This window comes from Hoplias malabaricus, chromosome 13 (genome assembly GCF_029633855.1).
Source record: "Hoplias malabaricus isolate fHopMal1 chromosome 13, fHopMal1.hap1, whole genome shotgun sequence".
Taxonomy (NCBI): Eukaryota; Metazoa; Chordata; class Actinopteri; order Characiformes; family Erythrinidae; genus Hoplias; species Hoplias malabaricus.
Window position 1 is genome coordinate 27,600,733 of NC_089812.1, and position 17,042 is coordinate 27,617,774.

General features: G+C 37.8%; 2 protein-coding genes across 3 annotated transcripts; one reads left to right on the top strand and one right to left on the bottom strand.

Annotated features, from left to right (window-relative positions):
• The first annotated feature begins 913 nt into the window (after positions 1-913).
• On the top strand, positions 914-4,421 carry aspdh (aspartate dehydrogenase domain containing). 2 transcript variants are annotated; one of them, XM_066642566.1, is made up of 8 exons: positions 914-1,020; positions 1,320-1,376; positions 1,690-1,834; positions 1,941-2,025; positions 2,126-2,275; positions 2,800-3,023; positions 4,087-4,226; positions 4,305-4,421. In XM_066642566.1, exons 2-8 carry the CDS (start codon positions 1,322-1,324, stop codon positions 4,340-4,342), a joined length of 837 nt encoding a protein of 278 aa, XP_066498663.1. In that variant the 5' UTR covers positions 914-1,020; positions 1,320-1,321; the 3' UTR covers positions 4,343-4,421. The 2 variants fall into 2 exon arrangements, with proteins under 2 accessions (XP_066498663.1, XP_066498664.1); XM_066642567.1 differs by having other exon boundaries at positions 934-1,005.
• On the bottom strand, positions 4,409-17,020 carry gys1 (glycogen synthase 1 (muscle)). The gene is made up of 16 exons (XM_066642565.1): positions 16,911-17,020; positions 13,444-13,562; positions 11,136-11,317; positions 10,207-10,398; positions 9,929-10,114; positions 9,680-9,824; positions 9,084-9,201; positions 8,877-8,997; positions 8,632-8,738; positions 7,832-7,891; positions 7,554-7,746; positions 7,254-7,380; positions 6,866-6,961; positions 6,551-6,714; positions 6,162-6,242; positions 4,409-5,549 (listed from the first exon to the last, which is right to left on the bottom strand). Exons 2-16 carry the CDS (start codon positions 13,559-13,561, stop codon positions 5,328-5,330), a joined length of 2,112 nt encoding a protein of 703 aa, XP_066498662.1. The 5' UTR covers position 13,562; positions 16,911-17,020; the 3' UTR covers positions 4,409-5,327.
• Positions 17,021-17,042: the final 22 nt, after the last annotated feature.

The following is a 17,042-nucleotide window of genomic DNA, read 5'->3' on the forward strand; positions in this document are numbered from 1 at the left end:
CTTTTCCTAAAGTCCCTAAAGCTTTGTGGAAGTTCTGAATTGGTTTGTGATGGTTTAAAATTGTTCAGTTTGTCTAGAAGAAGGGTGGTCAGTCTGGGAAATCTACTATAGGCCAAGCTCTCTGATGTCTGATTGGCTGAACCGCTCTAATGAGGTCAGTGGATATAAAGCCAATGCACTTGTTTATTGATGTTCCATTCATGTGCTGTGAAACTGAGAGTAAAACTGGGGTGAACAATGGTCCAACTATAGTGAACTTAAAAAGTATACAGTATTCTAAATACATACTCAAATTTTAATTTTAGAAATGTGTCAAGTAAAGTAAAAATCCAAAACCTCAAAAGTACTGGGTTCCATTTAAATTGGAGTGAAAGGTTTTAACACATACAGCATCTTTTACCATGGGACCTGAATTTTGTCAGGGAAGATTCTCTTTTAGAATACTTTTGGTGTACAACAAAATGATAATATCCACAGTGGGAAGTTCCTGGAAGATGTTCCAGAAGACACTAAAACCCAGAAACTAATTAGGAGGTAAATGTTAATGGCAATAATATTAGTAAACAAACCTAACTTACTATAAACCTTAAAACCACTTAAGTAGAAGCAGAAGCATTGCCATTTGGAAAACACGTCTAGAAGTACTCAGTCATAACTGTAATTATGTCAATGATTAAAGTAATATTTAATTCTGAATTTCTATAATGCAATGTGAATAGCAGGTGCTGTTCTAAAAAGTTAAAAACAACAAACTTGGAGATGCAAGGTTTTGTCCAGAAAGAGATAATATTCAAATCGATCATCCATCTAGCTTTGAATACTGTCTGGAGAATGAGTCAACACAAGAGGTGTAATCATTAACACATGCTCTACCATGAACTTCAGACCTTTTTCCCATAATCCTCCTGAGATTCTATTAGTCATGCAGGGAGCTGAACAGAGAGAGTGGAACAGAAACAGAAGCAAGGGATAGAAGGCAGAGGGAGAAGGAGAAGTAGAGAAAAGGTGAGGAAACTGCAGGTAAGTGAAGGTTGTGAAATTCCTGTGGAGAATGCTTTGGAAGTAAATGCAGATAGTGGACAGGGTGGAGAGATAACAGAAAGGAGGTGGGGCTATAATGTAGGAGGAGTCTATCGAAAAACTGCAGGATTTAACTTTTTATTACACTAAGCATGTACTGTAATTTTTTACAATAACACAATGTTTTCTTATACAACAATGGTGGGTGGTGACAGAAGTTGCTTACTGTTGCTGGAATGGGCTGAATCTTAGTCTCTGCCAGAAGTCATTTAATATATATATCATTTGTTTATGTTCAGACATGACTGATACCTCCTCACCAATAAGAGTTGGCATTGTGGGATATGGACATTTAGGTGAGTCTTCTTTTCATGGACTCTAAAACTGGAGCTATGACTCATTATGAAGAAGCTGTATCATGAATGGCCCTCAGTTTTTACAGTATAGGAGAAGACCAAAAAAAAAATTTCCCCCCTGGATTAAAGTTTACATAATAAATTAAATAAAATACACAATTTAGCCATATAGCTTTTACTGAATTAAATAATTATCAGATGTTTGCTCTCATAAAGTGAACATTGGAAAGGCATATCTGTAAAATGCTATTTATATTAGACTCTGTGAACTTGACATTTGCTTATGTAACTTTATAACTCTCCTCTTCTATAGGTCAGTTCCTTGTGGATTATATACAGAAAGACGGGCTTGCGGCAGGCCTCAGTTTGGCCTTTGTTTGGAACAGAAATTTGGAAAAACTCAATGACTTAGTCCCAAAGGATCTGATCCTGACCAACCTCTCAGAGTTCACACAAAAGTAAACATGCTCATGGACACCCGTATTCACATACATTCACAAGCACATGCATGTGTTGCTGTGTATGTGGTAATATTTATGTGGCGGTTTTGTTTGTATGTTCCAGAAAGGCTGACCTGATAGTGGAGGTCTGTCACCCACAGATAGTAAAAGATTTTGGGGTTGAGTTTTTATCACATGCAAACTTCCTGGTAATGTTATTTCATATTTGTTTTTTAGGATGATTATTAAAAACATTAAGATCGGAAGTGTGACCTACCTTACAGTCACGGTCATATTCCTCACCCATAGGTGGGCAGTCCCTCTGCTCTGTGCAGTTCTCAGCTGGACCAAGAGCTCCGGAATGCTGCAAAGAAACATGGGAACACACTCTATGTGCCTAGTGGTGCATTATGGGGTGGCCAAGATATCCAGAGACTGAATGACAATGGATGCTTAAAAGTGAGGATTCCAATAACATTTCTTCAAGAAGAGAATTTTCAATCATACAACAATTTATAAACAAAATATATTTAGCTCTTTTAAGTAAGTGCAATCTTCTAGTGAAAGAACTCATGGAAATAATAACACAGCTTTATACGTATTCACCGATCAGCCGTTACATTAAAATGACCTCAACATAGGAGCATTTCATAGTTTTATATTAATCTATCTATTGCTTTGCATATTTAGTGTGCCCCTTTCATATTGATCTTCAATGGTCAGATAGATTGCATTCCATCTGATGCTGCAGATTTTTTGGCAGTTATACTTTAGGCATGCATCAACACTGATGGCTAGACCCAGTTGCACCACTGTGAAGCTAAGTGAAGCTTATAAAAGGCAAGTGTAGAAACAAGAAGGTAGTTTTAATGTTCTGGCTGAACAGTGATTTCTCTGAAAGTATTTTTTAATTTTTTTTTTTTAAAGAAGAATATTACTCTACTCTACATTCGGTGTGTGATGCCTTCTTGGCCCCATTGCAGGCACTATCCATTCGCATGTCAAAGCACCCCTCTTGTTTCCGCCTGGCTCCAGGCTTGCTCTCTGATTGGTCCGAAGATGAGGGAAGACGTGTCTTGTTTCATGGCTCAGTTGCAGATCTCTGCCCCATTGCCCCGAACAATGTGAACACCATGGCAGCAGCTGCCATTGCTGCATCAACTTTGGGCTTCCAGGGAGTCACTGGAGAGATTGTGTCAGATACTTCGTAAGTTGCCCAGTAGGAGGTGTTCTTGATGATCACTGATATACTTGCATTATCCTGGGAACTGTAATCTTTTGCCCTACGTATGGCTTTCTGCCAGTTGCATGGTAGGAGTGGTATGAGACCCATCTACCCCCAACCCTCAAGCTTTAGGTCTATGAAAGTTCTGTCATTATAAGGTTATTTCACAGTAAGCCAGACTTAGGTTGAGATAGAGCACTCTCCCAATATGAATGTTTCTTAAACCTTAACAGGCTTTTATCATGGCCCTGATTTCTTTAGCTGAGTATGTATGTTTTGCAAGACGCTTCCAGGTCAGAGGGCTTTCTGGCAGAAGAGAGGAACTGATATTTCAGGGCTCCTTTGTTGAGCCCAGGGGGCTCCTAGACTAACAGTTTGGGAATTAAATTTTGACCACTCTTGTCCCACTCCCAGGCCATTCAATTTTCCAAAACCATGTTCACAAATACTGTTCCTAGACATGTCACAGCTGCTAACTCTTTGCTAAATGGGAAATATACCAGAAATACGTGTACATATAATGCATAGGTATTTATAATCAAGAAATAACCTCCTCCTTACTAAGAAATACATAGATGTCCAAATTTCACTTCTTTAGTTTAGTTCCTGAGCTAACTCATTAACATTTGAAACAAACGTTGGAAATTAGTATACTCTCAGAAACACTGTAAGCTGGGTGGTATCCCCAAGGATAAAACTTGTGCTTTTAGTGATGCAAAATAATTGTACTTTATACAGAAATGTTTCGTTATAATTTTAATTGTAGATTTCCTTTACGTCCCGTTTTTACATTTTCTTCCCGTTAAAGGGTTATTTTCTTAAAAAGTGGAGTTTTGTCATTAGCTCTAAGGCCAAACTAAAGCATCACGAGGTAAATTTTGTACAAAGCCAAACCATTCATGGAGTGTTTCCTGCAACATTTTGATCCGTATAGAGAAGACTACTTCAGCCAATCTCAAATTCACCATTCCCACACAATACTGCCAAAATAAACATGAACAATAAAGACTTAAGATAATTTTTTTTGGCTTTCCCTCATTTCTAGACTGGGTGAATACCACTTAGTTGAGATTGAGGTGACAGGTCATAATGGTTTCTCAGTGCAAACAGTAAGACGTAATCCAGCAAAACTAGGAGCTGTTACTGGAAGTGCCACTTACAAATCGTTCTGGAGCAGCTTACTAGGTAAGTCTGCTTTAACAATTATCATCATCTTGAGAACCCAAAGGATTATGTGCATGATTTAATTTATTTGCATTTCAGTCTGCAGGGGCCATGGAGGGAGAGTCTATCTGTGTTGAAGAACCATCCATAAAGCCTATTTTACACAGACCCCATGTATAAACACAGAGAACAATGTTAAAATAAAAACATTAAGTCATTAGTAACAGTTATTGTCTTTAATGTCTGTTCCACAGTCCTGACACAAAATTAACTCAGATTGTACATGTATGGGTGTACATTACAGTACATAACTTGCTCTTGCACATAATGCTAGCTCGTTTAACTTAAGTGCTCCACCATTAAAATTAAATATCTTTTGAGACCAAGCTTAAATTTTTTTAACCTGGTTTTGTCAGAGACGGAAAAGTGATTTATTCTGTGAGAATTTATATTCCAATATAACGAACTATTTGAAAGAACAGTTGCTTGTCTCAATTTGCTTGGACTACCATAAAACTGTTAACAATGCCTGAAAAAAATAGAAAAGATCTAAAAGACATAGCAATATTGCACAGAATACTCTCATTACAGCTGGTAGGAAAATATCTTGTTAGAAGCCCATTTTCGGCAGGAAAAAAAAAAAAAGCACTCAAGCTTAACTGACCCTTTCAGGACTAAAACAACAGAGTATGGACGAGAAGATGAAGATGATGTCTGGCTGATTTCCCTTGACATATTAATCCATGAGCTTTAACTAGCATCTAGTGCCATTACCTCAGGCTTTTTTTCTTTTTAACTTCATACGGGACCGTCCCTTCACAGTCTGAGTGAGTAACAGGTTTAGACTTAAATTTTTTATTTATTTCTTATTTATTTTTACAGTCTCTCAGTCCACTAACACACATGGAAGACATCAATATATCAGTCTTAAAGACACAACATAGCTCCTCAAAGTAATAAGAGTCTACATCATACAACTTTCTCACATAAATATATCTCTACTCCTCAAACCCAGAGAAGACAGGCAGGGGACAGGGGTGTGTTAGCAGTGGGTGTGTGCGCATGTAGGAACTTTGCGAAAGGAGGTAAAGCGTGTGCATGTGTATATGTGTATATAGAGTGTCAATTTTTTTCAGACGGGTCAGCTGGTTCAACTGGCGGGCTCTTGTTTTTTTGTGGTGGAATTAAAGGCTGGCGGATGTTCATCCGGTCTTTCTCAGCCTCCAGCTCTTCATCATACCTCTCATCTTCATCCTCTGCCTCACTGTGATGGGGCGAAGAGTGAAGCGAGTGGGCAGGGGATGGAGGCACTGAGGCAGGCCTTGGATAGCGGAAGCCTGTAGTCTGTGGGAAGAGATGCAAAATTCATTCTCAGAAATGACGAATGGGAGAACATGATTCTGCATTAAATTTTTAACATTATTTATTAGGAATTAATAGAATTTATTAGAAAACAAAATGAGTAACAAGGGTACAGCTCTATATGTACTAACAAAAAATACCAGAATACCCATTTTACTTACACATGCGTTCAAAGACATTATAACCAATAATTTACATTTATATTTATTTATTTTTTTAGGGGGAAAAAATTATATAAAATATCCCTAGCCCTGGAATATCAAGCTGTAGAATCAAGCTTTTTGGAGAAACCCTGCAGCATCTTTAGGAATGGGCTGAAGACACAGATTTCAACCGCCCTTAGACATACCCTTCTAGTTTGTGTCTGAACTTAAACAAATCCTCACAGCCAAGTTCTCACATCTAGTGAAAAGCCCCAAAGATTAGAGGCCGTTATGAAGGCAGGCAATAACAAATAAAGTGTTCAGGTTTCTGGACACTTTTAGTATAATATACCAGACATTTTCTGGGTTTACAATGAATTGCTTTAAAAAAAAAAAGTCTCTAAATTCTTACTGACTTACTCATATTGGTACACATGATATGAAGGCTTACCGAGGTGGGATCATGGGGTTCATACATATATGCCTCAGGAAAAGCTTTGGCCAGGGCCATATGGCGAGCAGATACATAGTACTGAAAGAGAAAATCAGCTAAGTAAACATTTTTTGTATTAAAAAAAAAACAAAGAAAATACACTTATTTCACAAAAGTCTTATTGCAATATCTGTGTAGGTGAACAAGACCAATGTGTAAATGAGTATGTGCCTGTGCCAGAACAGAAGTGTCCAGTTCCTGAGGTGCTCTCTTTTAAAGAGTTGGATGATGTGGGTTAGAGAGAAAAAGGGAATACCAGCCCAGGTATCTGTAATCCAGCAGGGCACTGAGGCACACTGTTTTGCAATTAGATGGATAAGGTGTGTCCATGCATGTGTGAGACTGACCCGGCCCAAATATCTCCAGTCCAGCAAGTCACTGAGGCGCTCCGTGCGGTTCCTCTGAATGATGCGCTGTCTGCGGCTCTGCTGACAGAACTGGAACAAGAAGGAGGTCAGCTGGTTACAGGACTCGTCCACACTACGATACCGCCGATCAAGAATATAAATTCCTAAGAGAGAATGAAAACACACATATTAATGAACATTAGACAAACTAAAATAGTATGAAAAGGCATTGCAAACAATTAAATGAAACAGATATTTTATACTGATATGGAAAATATCAAACTTGAGTTTTCCGTTCACAGGTTTGCTTATTACCATAGGCTGATGGGTCAGCTATGTGTTCCTCCATGAAACAGCCAAACCCAGAGAGGTTAGTGGAGACCGATGGAATCCCCATCACAGTACACTCGGCTAACAGAGAGAAACAGAAGGAAAAACTAATCTAAGCTTTTTCGTTCTTTCTGATGTTTTTTCACATGTTCTCTGAATATTTACAGAAATCTGTCTGAAATTTTTAACTGAACTTGTCCAAGCCTGATTTAAAGCTTAACAATATTTGTCTTATAAACATTGTTTTTTCACATGTTATGGGTATAATATACTTTATTTTCCAAGTCAACAATCAACATATTAAGCTTTCTCTACACAAAAAAAAAAAAAAAAAAAAATGTTATCGGTCTGTGGGTGTATGTTTCCCACTGACCAGGTGTGTACCCCCAGGGCTCATAGTAAGATGGGAAGACCCCAAGGTGACATCCTCTAACAAATTCCTCATAATCCATAGGCAAGAGAGGAGATGTGGAGGACAAAAACTCAGGATGGAATACAACCTGACACACAGGCAAGGGTGAAATATACATTCAAATTCAGTACCTCATCAGTACATTTTATAACAAATATGGAACAGGAATGAGAATGCATTAATCAAATGTGATCAGTTTTTAATAATACGGAAATTATATTGTGATAAGGATTTTGACGCTATTTGGTCAACTTAACTTACCTTAACCCGGTCCTGAGCGTTGTTGAAGAGGCCGATGCGACGGATGCAGGTAAGGATGGGGTCGCTGCTGTCCTCCAGCATGTTGTGGGTGCACACAGGTGGCTGGCACTGGCGCTGTGTGGCAAAGATGGCCCTTTTCATCATGGTGAAATCTTCCTTATCTAGCATCTTAGACACTTCTGGCAGCTGGCCTCTGAGGGAAAAAAAACAGAAATTACCTCTTGCCAGCAGTGATTCAAAAATAATGATAAAATAGTAGTTCAAAGAAAACCACTCACACTAATAGTGATTCATAGAGTTTCTTCCCAAAGCGCTCTTTCACAGTATGAGCTGTATCCCTGGTAACAAGAAAAAAGGACAGAAGTAAAGACTTTACCAACACGCTGTCAGCTTCTATAGAGACCAGAAATGCCTCTGTTAGTAGTTACCCTTAGCCCCTAAGTGAGGATTCCCAGCCAGCAAAGAAATTTACTTCCCAGTTTAAATAAAAACAAAACAAAACAAAAAAAACCCACCCCTGGCTGCTTTGTGAGCTTTTCATTAAACAAGATACACATTCAGACTATCCAGACTTACAGTAAATGAAGAATAAATGTGAATTAATTTTGTGATAAAAAAAAAAAAAGAAAACCCAAACAAACAAAGTCTAAAAATCTCCTTCAAATTTGTCACTTTAATAATCTGCCAGCTCATGCCAAAACACGAGAGATCTAAACTGGCTCTCAATCGACTCATGTATAGAACTTTTAAAAACAATCTCCTTAGTTCTTTGTCACTTTCAATTCTCTGTACATAACTACGGAGAAAACCTCGAATGTAAACGTAACAGAAATATTTTGTTGGGATCTCCATCTGTAAAGTTACTTGACACAAAGTGTGGTCTAAAGCTAGTCGTGTTAGGCAGTATGACAGGACAATTTGCTATGGATAAGACTGCCTACTAAAAATGAAAACGTGAAACCCAGGAGGATGATGGAGTATTCGTGATAAGGTCCCTACTTCGTTATAATTTTTTTTTTTCTGGAGATTGTGTACTAAGTGGCGATTAGCAGTCCTCACAGTGCCTCGCCATGGTTACCAGAGCTGTTTTCGTACGGCTTGGCCCTTCAGCGTCTCCACATTGAAGTTGTTGGTGCGAGCAGGCATGATGAAGAACGCTATCACCGTAGTCTGGCTGTGGTTTACCTGAGGATACACACACACTTAGATTTCTGAAAATGCTCCATGATTAATTTTTTATTCATTTCTGTAAGCACAATTTAGCACTGTATAAAACAGATCTAGCTGGCCCATCACATACAAAAAACCCCACCAAAAACATACCCTTAGTAAGTAGTTGAGTCTAGCCAGTGCTTCAAGGAATAAATCAGCTCCTTTATTTGAAAACTCGTAGCGTCCAGCAATGAAGAGGAACACAGTCTTGTCCAGATTAAAATCTAAATGTCTATAAGAGAATAACATGAGGTTAAAATGAGCCGCATGCCAGTATACATGTAAGTGATGATACGTGTGATGAAGTAGTATTCTGACCCGTAGAAGTGGCCTCTGATGAATTCCTGAATCCGGGCTTTGCTCTGAGCGTGGAGGTTCTGGAACTCGTGCATAGCAGAGAATTTTTTCACATTCAGACCATTAGGTGTCACAATATCTGTAAGAGAAACAGCAACAGAACATACAAAGTTAGATACTACTGCACTTATTGTATTACAAAAAATGCCTTTAAATAATAATCAGAGGAATGCACTCAACTTGATTTTTTATTTATTTATTTTTTACATGTAACCAAAATTATTCTTTGGTTATAATTTTACCCAAAATATTTGCAATGGTCGGTCAAATGTGTAACGATAGAATGGCCAGGCTTCTCCCTTAACAATCAAGCAGAGGAAAGTGTATATCGCCATCTAGTGTACTACAGTAACAGCTGTTCAAATCTTAACTCTTATAAATAAAAGAAAATTAATTAATTAATTACTTATAAATTGATCAAGTTGACCAAGGAAACAAGCAATAAGGTGGTCATAATGTTACTGTTAAGTGGTGTATATAAAGAATGATTGATTTATCATCATTATTACTCACTATACACTCTAGGCCAATCTCTGGAAGGCATTTGAAAAACTTACCTGGTTTCCTTTTAAGCAGATGCTCAGCCTCAATGGCAGTAATTTGAGACACAGTAGAGAAAACATGAGCACATCTTGCTGCTGCCCGCTCCAAACAGTAACGATGATAGATCTGCCTATCACCTGCCTCCTTATCTACATTGAACTAGAAAGAGGGAAAAGGCAAGAGAGAAAATTAACAGAATTTTTTTAACATAACCTTCTCAATTTTTTTTTACTTTTTGTGGACTTGTCGTATTATGCACATACCTCTGCGAGGTTGTTATAAAAGTCAACATTCCCGGCACACAAGTATCGTCCGAGGAGGGTGGCGTGTGTGGTGAAAATGGTCGCTACAGGTAACTGGCGCTGCCGACATAAAACCAGGCCTAGACCAGCCAACCACTCATGAAAATGAGCCAAAATGTGTGGAGGATCTTCACACTGAGCTGCATACTGAAAAACACATAGCACAACATCCAGAAAATTACTTCACAATAATCCAAAATGAATTAAATAAACAGCCAGTAACAGAAACATTCACACACCTCTCCAAGCAGCCAAGCAGTGAGGAAGCCAAAGAGGACAGCATCGTTAGCCTCTCGGTCAAACCAGGGCACTCCGATTGAGCAGTTTTCCCACAGCTCACTCTTCCAGCGATCCAGAGACCAGGCCGTAAAACCCACGTCCAACAGGATTACGTATGGGGAACCCTCAATCAGCCAGCGCCCAAAATACACCTACACACACACTTCATATTTATTTAATGTTTTAATTACTTTAGCTCTGAAACACAGCAGACGTGTTTTCCACAACACCACCCCCCCCCCCCACTCATTACGGGTAGTGTCCCTCAGAGGCAAAGGTACAGTTTTCACCATCCTGGCAAGGCCCTGCTAAAACAGATCCTCCCTCAGTACAAAAACACAGAGACAGAGGATGGCAGCTGGCTTTACTCATGGCCAGTTAAGAACAAACAGCAGAAAAAAACCCTATGTATGGAATAATAACATTAACATTATGGAAAACTACTGAAACCCAACTTGATACTTTATGCAGTTTAAATTTGACCATTATAAGTTCTGCATATTTGCAAAAAGATTGCAGTCGAAAACAATGATTAAATGGTTGATCCATTTAAGGAAAACTTCACTTGTACTCCTTCCACGCCTCTACCTGAACCAATGTTTCACTGAATCAAAGACACACTCTTTCTCACTCAGGAATTCATTCAAAGCACTGAAATAGACCATAACCAAGTGTAAGACATGGATATAGCTTTTAACCTTTCCACATGCATACCAGAGAGGCAGTGCGCACACAAAATATGAGGTTTAGGGTTTCTCTGAGGCTGGGGCAGAATACAAACTGTAAGTCTATCAGAGAGGGATAGAAATTCTATACACAGAGACGGCCTGAAAGTAGTTAGCTAACGTTGCTGGTTGAGTTTACATTATGTCTGTGTGTGTTTATGTACCTTGCAACCACTGCTGTTCATCTTGTCAATTGTCCTCCTGAGTACAGCATTGGTGGGCTCAATCAGCTCCACCTGTGTCCTGACATTAGACTCCATATATGGACCGACCAGAAAGTAGTTCTCCCCCCATTCCTCACAGGTCAAACGGGCCTTGGTCTGGATCACTGTATAGATCCCTCCAACTGTCACAGCACAAAGAATAGGAATAACTGCAGACTAATTTGTATTTTTAGACTTGTACCAGTCTTTGTCTTAGAAATTAAAATTGCAAGCTCATTCTATGATCCTTCTACTTGATCTAGAAAAAAATGGCATATTAATAATAAATGATTAGAATTATAATTACTTCATATAATTAGTTTGAGCTATATTTTATGAAGCCAGAAATACAGATATTAAGAAATAATGGTGATTTGTTCATTAGCTATGAATTTCAAACTTGGGCAAACAGCCAATAATTTCCAGTGCCATAATAAAGTGCTCCATTATATATAAGAAATATATTTACATATTGTATGTACTGAAATATATTGTTGTAAACTATGCTTTCACTTTATATTTTAAGAACTTGACATGAAGCATAAAATCATGAGAACACAAGTCTCTAAAATACATACAAAATACAATTGAAGCATGCAATTTTTGCTAAATGTTTGCAAAAAAACCCACTGGCACTCTGTCTTCAATGAAAATGCTCAAAGACTTAATGAAAGAAGGGAAGGTCAGTGAGTCTCAGTTTAGCCAAGCTGAGACACTGAGCTGCACTCATGTTGCAGTTCACAATATCCATCTGACCCCCCTGTCATTTAGCTCTTACAATATTAAAGCTCTTACCATTTACACACTTCTGTAGCAATGACATTAATCAACAAATCAGTATCTAATCATATGATATACAAGATACAGCTCCTCAAAATTTGGAATCACTTTTCAAGTTGACACTTTTGTATACACAACAAATATCATAATATGAATAAACGTACTGTAAAATGTTTTAATATTTCAGGGTAAAACACTAATAAATTACACATTCTAATTAGTTTATTTACAGTTAATTTACAATTTATTTGCCTTGAGACTGTATCACCATTCTTGAAATGCAAGGCATCCTGGGACTTCATTCTTCCTAAGTCATTCTAGAACATCTATAGCTCAAGTCATCATTCTTGAAACATCTAAGTAGCGCTCCTATTTTTAACTGATTTGTATTAATTATCATAAGAAAGGCTGGTACAATATCAGTTTACACATATATTTGCAGTCAAAAAAAGCATTTTATGTATGAATTTTATTTAAACTTTTGGGTGTTATTCTAAAAATATATGTATTTTTTTCTGTATTAAACATTAGGACATCCTTGTATACATAACAGACTGACATAACTAAATACTGACAGCAAAACTCGTGATCATCTGTTGTAGATTTTGTTTGTTTGATTCCAAAACAAGAGAATTATTCTGACAAATCCTTGGCACAATTTCAGTTTGTAGGGCCATGGCTAAATAGGGTTTGACAGTACAAAAAATGTCATCATACTGCATTATGGAGCAATGCCTCACAGTAATAAATAATTAAATGCGACTGTTTCCTTTCTAATTTCTCTCTAAATTTAGTGCGTTATTAGTATGCTTTCTGAATTCCTTCAATTAATTAAAAAAGAGAACATTAGATATTAAGAAACTTTTAAGCAATCTGACTTATGCTTGTGAGGTAAAGAATGATGAACTTTCAGTGGTATTCTTTATCATATTATATTTAACTGTTAATAGTTTAAAGCTGGCTGATGCAACTCTGAATCAGAGTAGTGTAATGTTGTGCATGCAGGCTGGAACCAGTTCAATGCTATAGCTCTAGTCTCAAAGCATGTTGTTACAAGGCCCATGTGCTGGCCTTTGGCTTTCCAAACTGGTGACAGTCGTGTGACAGTGGAAAGACCAACTACACAGGGATTTAGCTTCCGCGACATGGGAAGAACCAAGGGCAAATAACCATGGGGTCAGACAAACATATATAGATCAAGGTCATACCATAACTAAAACAACCTAATCTATTTATACTTGAACATTAACCTTGTGTTTATTGTCCAATACAAACAAATACATATATCAATCAGGACATTATTAGGCATTTAGGGCAATATTTTTAAAAAAATGCCATGGACCTCAAAAAGAGTAAAGGGAAAACAACAAACTCAGTATTAAAACAGAAGTTAGAACCATGTTAAAAATACTATAACAATGATTTTGACTTGTAAAATTTTGAACCACATTCCCCTTCCGTGTTGTGTTGTGTGTGTGAGGTAGTGTACCTTTATTAGCCACCTCCCATGCGATCTCAAAGAGAACTGCATCGTCCAACTCAAACTCCTCGTCCCAATCATCCAGACCCGACAAGGATGTGACCGAGATGCTTCGTGCCAACGGCATGCTGGGGGGAATATAACAAATGTTTAAATATCCTAAATAAATAAATCATGAATAAAATCACTCTTTCAGCCAGAGAACAGAACACAGCAAGAGGCTAAAATACTTGTGATGTTCATTCTAATGTAAACAAACATGTTAATCACAATGGGCAATATTGAGGTATGCAAGTATGAAGACATGCCCATATATGGTGTAATAATAGTGATATGATAGAAAAGTTGTGTCATTGTCACATTTTCAAGAGATTGTCCTCCTAAATATTGTACAGTAAACATACATGCAGACCATGTAACGGACTCAAATCCACAATGAAGGATTTCACTAGAGCTGTGTGATTATACTGCCCAGATAATGAAAAAACGATAAATAAAAAAAATTTATCATAATTCTGTTATGAAAAAATAATTTATGTTGTGTGTCATGAACACATTTCCAAACATTAACTGTGGAGACGTTTAATGAGCAGAGCCTGCACATTAGGAGATAAATAAAAACACTACATTTAGCCATGTCTAAACACAAGCAGAGACATTTCATGAACACTTCTTCATGTCTAGCTGTAAATAAACAAATATCATGTCAAAGATATCTCTCAGGAGACTCTGATCATATTTATATCCACCTTAATGTTGTAGTTAGCTGTTTATAATCCGCTGGTTAGCTCTTTGGCTATTCAAAGTGAACTCACTGTCACTGCACTGTGCCATGCTCAGTTTTGCCAGTTACAAACACTTTAATCAGATTAGCTTTCGTGTATGGTGGCCACTACAAAATATCAGTCTGTATTATTAACTCAAGTGTGGCGCAGCAGGTAGTGTCATAGTCACGCAGGTTGTGGGTTCAAGTGGGTGACTGTCTGAGAAGTTTAGTGTGTTTCCCATATATGTAATACATTATTTCATTGTAACGACAAAATGCGAGGCATTGTATAATTGTAAAGTGATCATATAGCAGTTTATATGCTTGCTCATTAAACAAAATGTTAAAAAATGTAAAATAGTGAAACTATCATATACAAAATAAAACATTTTCCTTATATTTGTCACTGTCTATCACAATACATCCTGCTATCGTTTTATCATCCACACCTTGTGTCAGTGTGTTATGTTTTGAGGGTTTGGTGAAAAATAAAGCAGTGCAGTTTTTATCCAACAATCCATCAATTAAACAAGCTATTCTGCTAGCTACAATACATCATAAATATACATACGAATGACCTGCAAAAAAAGCAAAAACTTGTTACTGTCAGTCAAAAGCATAGGAAGTAACACTGGTAAACCATGTTTGCTTAGGACAGGGGTGTTAAACACACTATAAATGTTTGTTTTATGACATAAGCCATCTTAACCAGCCAAATAACTCAAGGTATTATTACTTAACTTTTTAAAGCCCCTAAAAGTTTTCAACCTAATCTCTACAATCCAAATCTGTAACCACAACTGACAAGTGTTTTGAAGGTTTCTGCGTCCTTAGTAAAATAACGGAAACCTGATTATTCACAACAAACTTGTAAAACAAACCACTCAGCAGATATGGAAGCAAAACCATCAGAATGTCCCTTTAGGCATTTTAAGTTGAGAATTGAGGGCCAAAATTATACTAGCAACCTTATATATTATCAACCTTAAAATTTTACATTGGGGTAGTCCTATCTGTGATACCATTATAATGTTGTGGAGCTGTAGTATAATGCACAAATCATTTCAAGTCAATGAGGGCTTGTGTGTGTTGCAATTGCATTTGTTAGAATGTAGGTGAAAATCACTGCTTTAGATGACTTCAGCATACTTCACTGTCTGCATGTCTGTGTTTAAGAATAGCTCCTATATCAGCATCTCACTGTTTGAAATACACTTCATGTTTCTGCTATTTTCACACATAAACCATGCACCAGAGCATTTATAGGTTAATGGATAATTTGATGAGTGTCCTAAATGAAAAAGGCAACTAGCACCACTGTCGTCTAATGAAATACTATTCTCTAACATCATTATAATAATATAATACTGAGTATTCAAGACCAATAAATTTTAAAGCATTAACGCCTCACTGATGAAAAGTAAAAAAAAAAGGATTACAGTAAGAGTTGGTAGGGGATTGAGAAACAAAGGAAGGAAGTGGAGTTTTGAGCCTACACCAAGCCCTTATATCAGTCCTATCTGGGCTACACACACTAACTTCTCCATGTTCATTAAATATTTTCACATTTTCTAGATGATGCAATGTTTGAGATATAAGGAAACTTATTCAGAATTTTGATGGTGTGGTTCATAACAGGGAAATGGACCAACTCAACTCTTTACAGAACTGTTGATAAGAACCAGTTCTTTCCGTGAAGAAATGTAACTTATTTGGAGAGTAAAAAATGTAGTAAAATGTAGGTATTTCAGCATAGTAACCCATCAGTCTCCTGATAGCCCTGGGCCTTATATACAGGATTCACATTTATATATAAATATATAGTCACTGAATATATATACACATCACTGAATATCAGCTTGTAGCGTCTATCCGCTTTACATATGATGCCAACATTTCTTTAGTCAACATGCTTCAATGATGAAAGTATGTGGTCTAATAAAACAGGTTATGTGATAGATTGTACCTTATTATCTCAAAGTGAGCAACACAAGGTGAAAATGGGGTGTGTGTCTGAGTCAGAGAGAGATAGACAGACAGAGTAAAAGATGACTTCCTACTGCCGAAAAAGAGAGATGTCTGATTTACAACAAAACGACTACCCGCCCCTACAACGCATCCCTTTTGCCACTGATTGCTGTATGAAAGGAGACGACTGTACTTTAACCGCTATTTGAAGATGAAATTATTTTCATTTAGGTCTGAGACCTCATTTCCTTTTACACTCACACACATTCACATAATGAACACACATGCGCGCGCGCGCTCTCCAGCGTGGCGTACGTGCTTTCTTTCTCGCCCCACTCTAAGCACTACAACAGAGACGCGCCTGCACTAGCCTCAGCCTCCGAACAATATCCTTCACTCCTGTCTCTTGTGCAAAAAAAAAACGCCATGACAGTCCCCATTTCTCTACACCAATTTCCCTGGACACGCTATCAGATGTGCTCCAGTTATCCGTTAGCTTCTCGCTCGAATGTTTCGTTCCACCTTAAACTGACCGGCGGTGTCATGTACCTGCCGCACGCTTTGAGGTGAAACGGAAATTTCGAAGGAGGAGTATGAAGACCGTTCGAGTAGCGGCGTCTTCAGGAAGGACACAAAAAGGTCATTGTCTGTCCTTCAGAATGAAAGGGACTTTTCGCCATGCAACACACACACACGTTCACACGCTCAGAAATCGATAAAGCGTTAAGGAACCAGAGCTCACCCTGCGGCGGCGTCCTCACGCTCTCTCACATCTGCGCGAGTCAATCACCAAACAACTTGACGGACCGCGGGGGAGGAGCCCGACCACTCCGAGATAACACACCTTCTGATGGGACCCGAAGAGATGTGATTG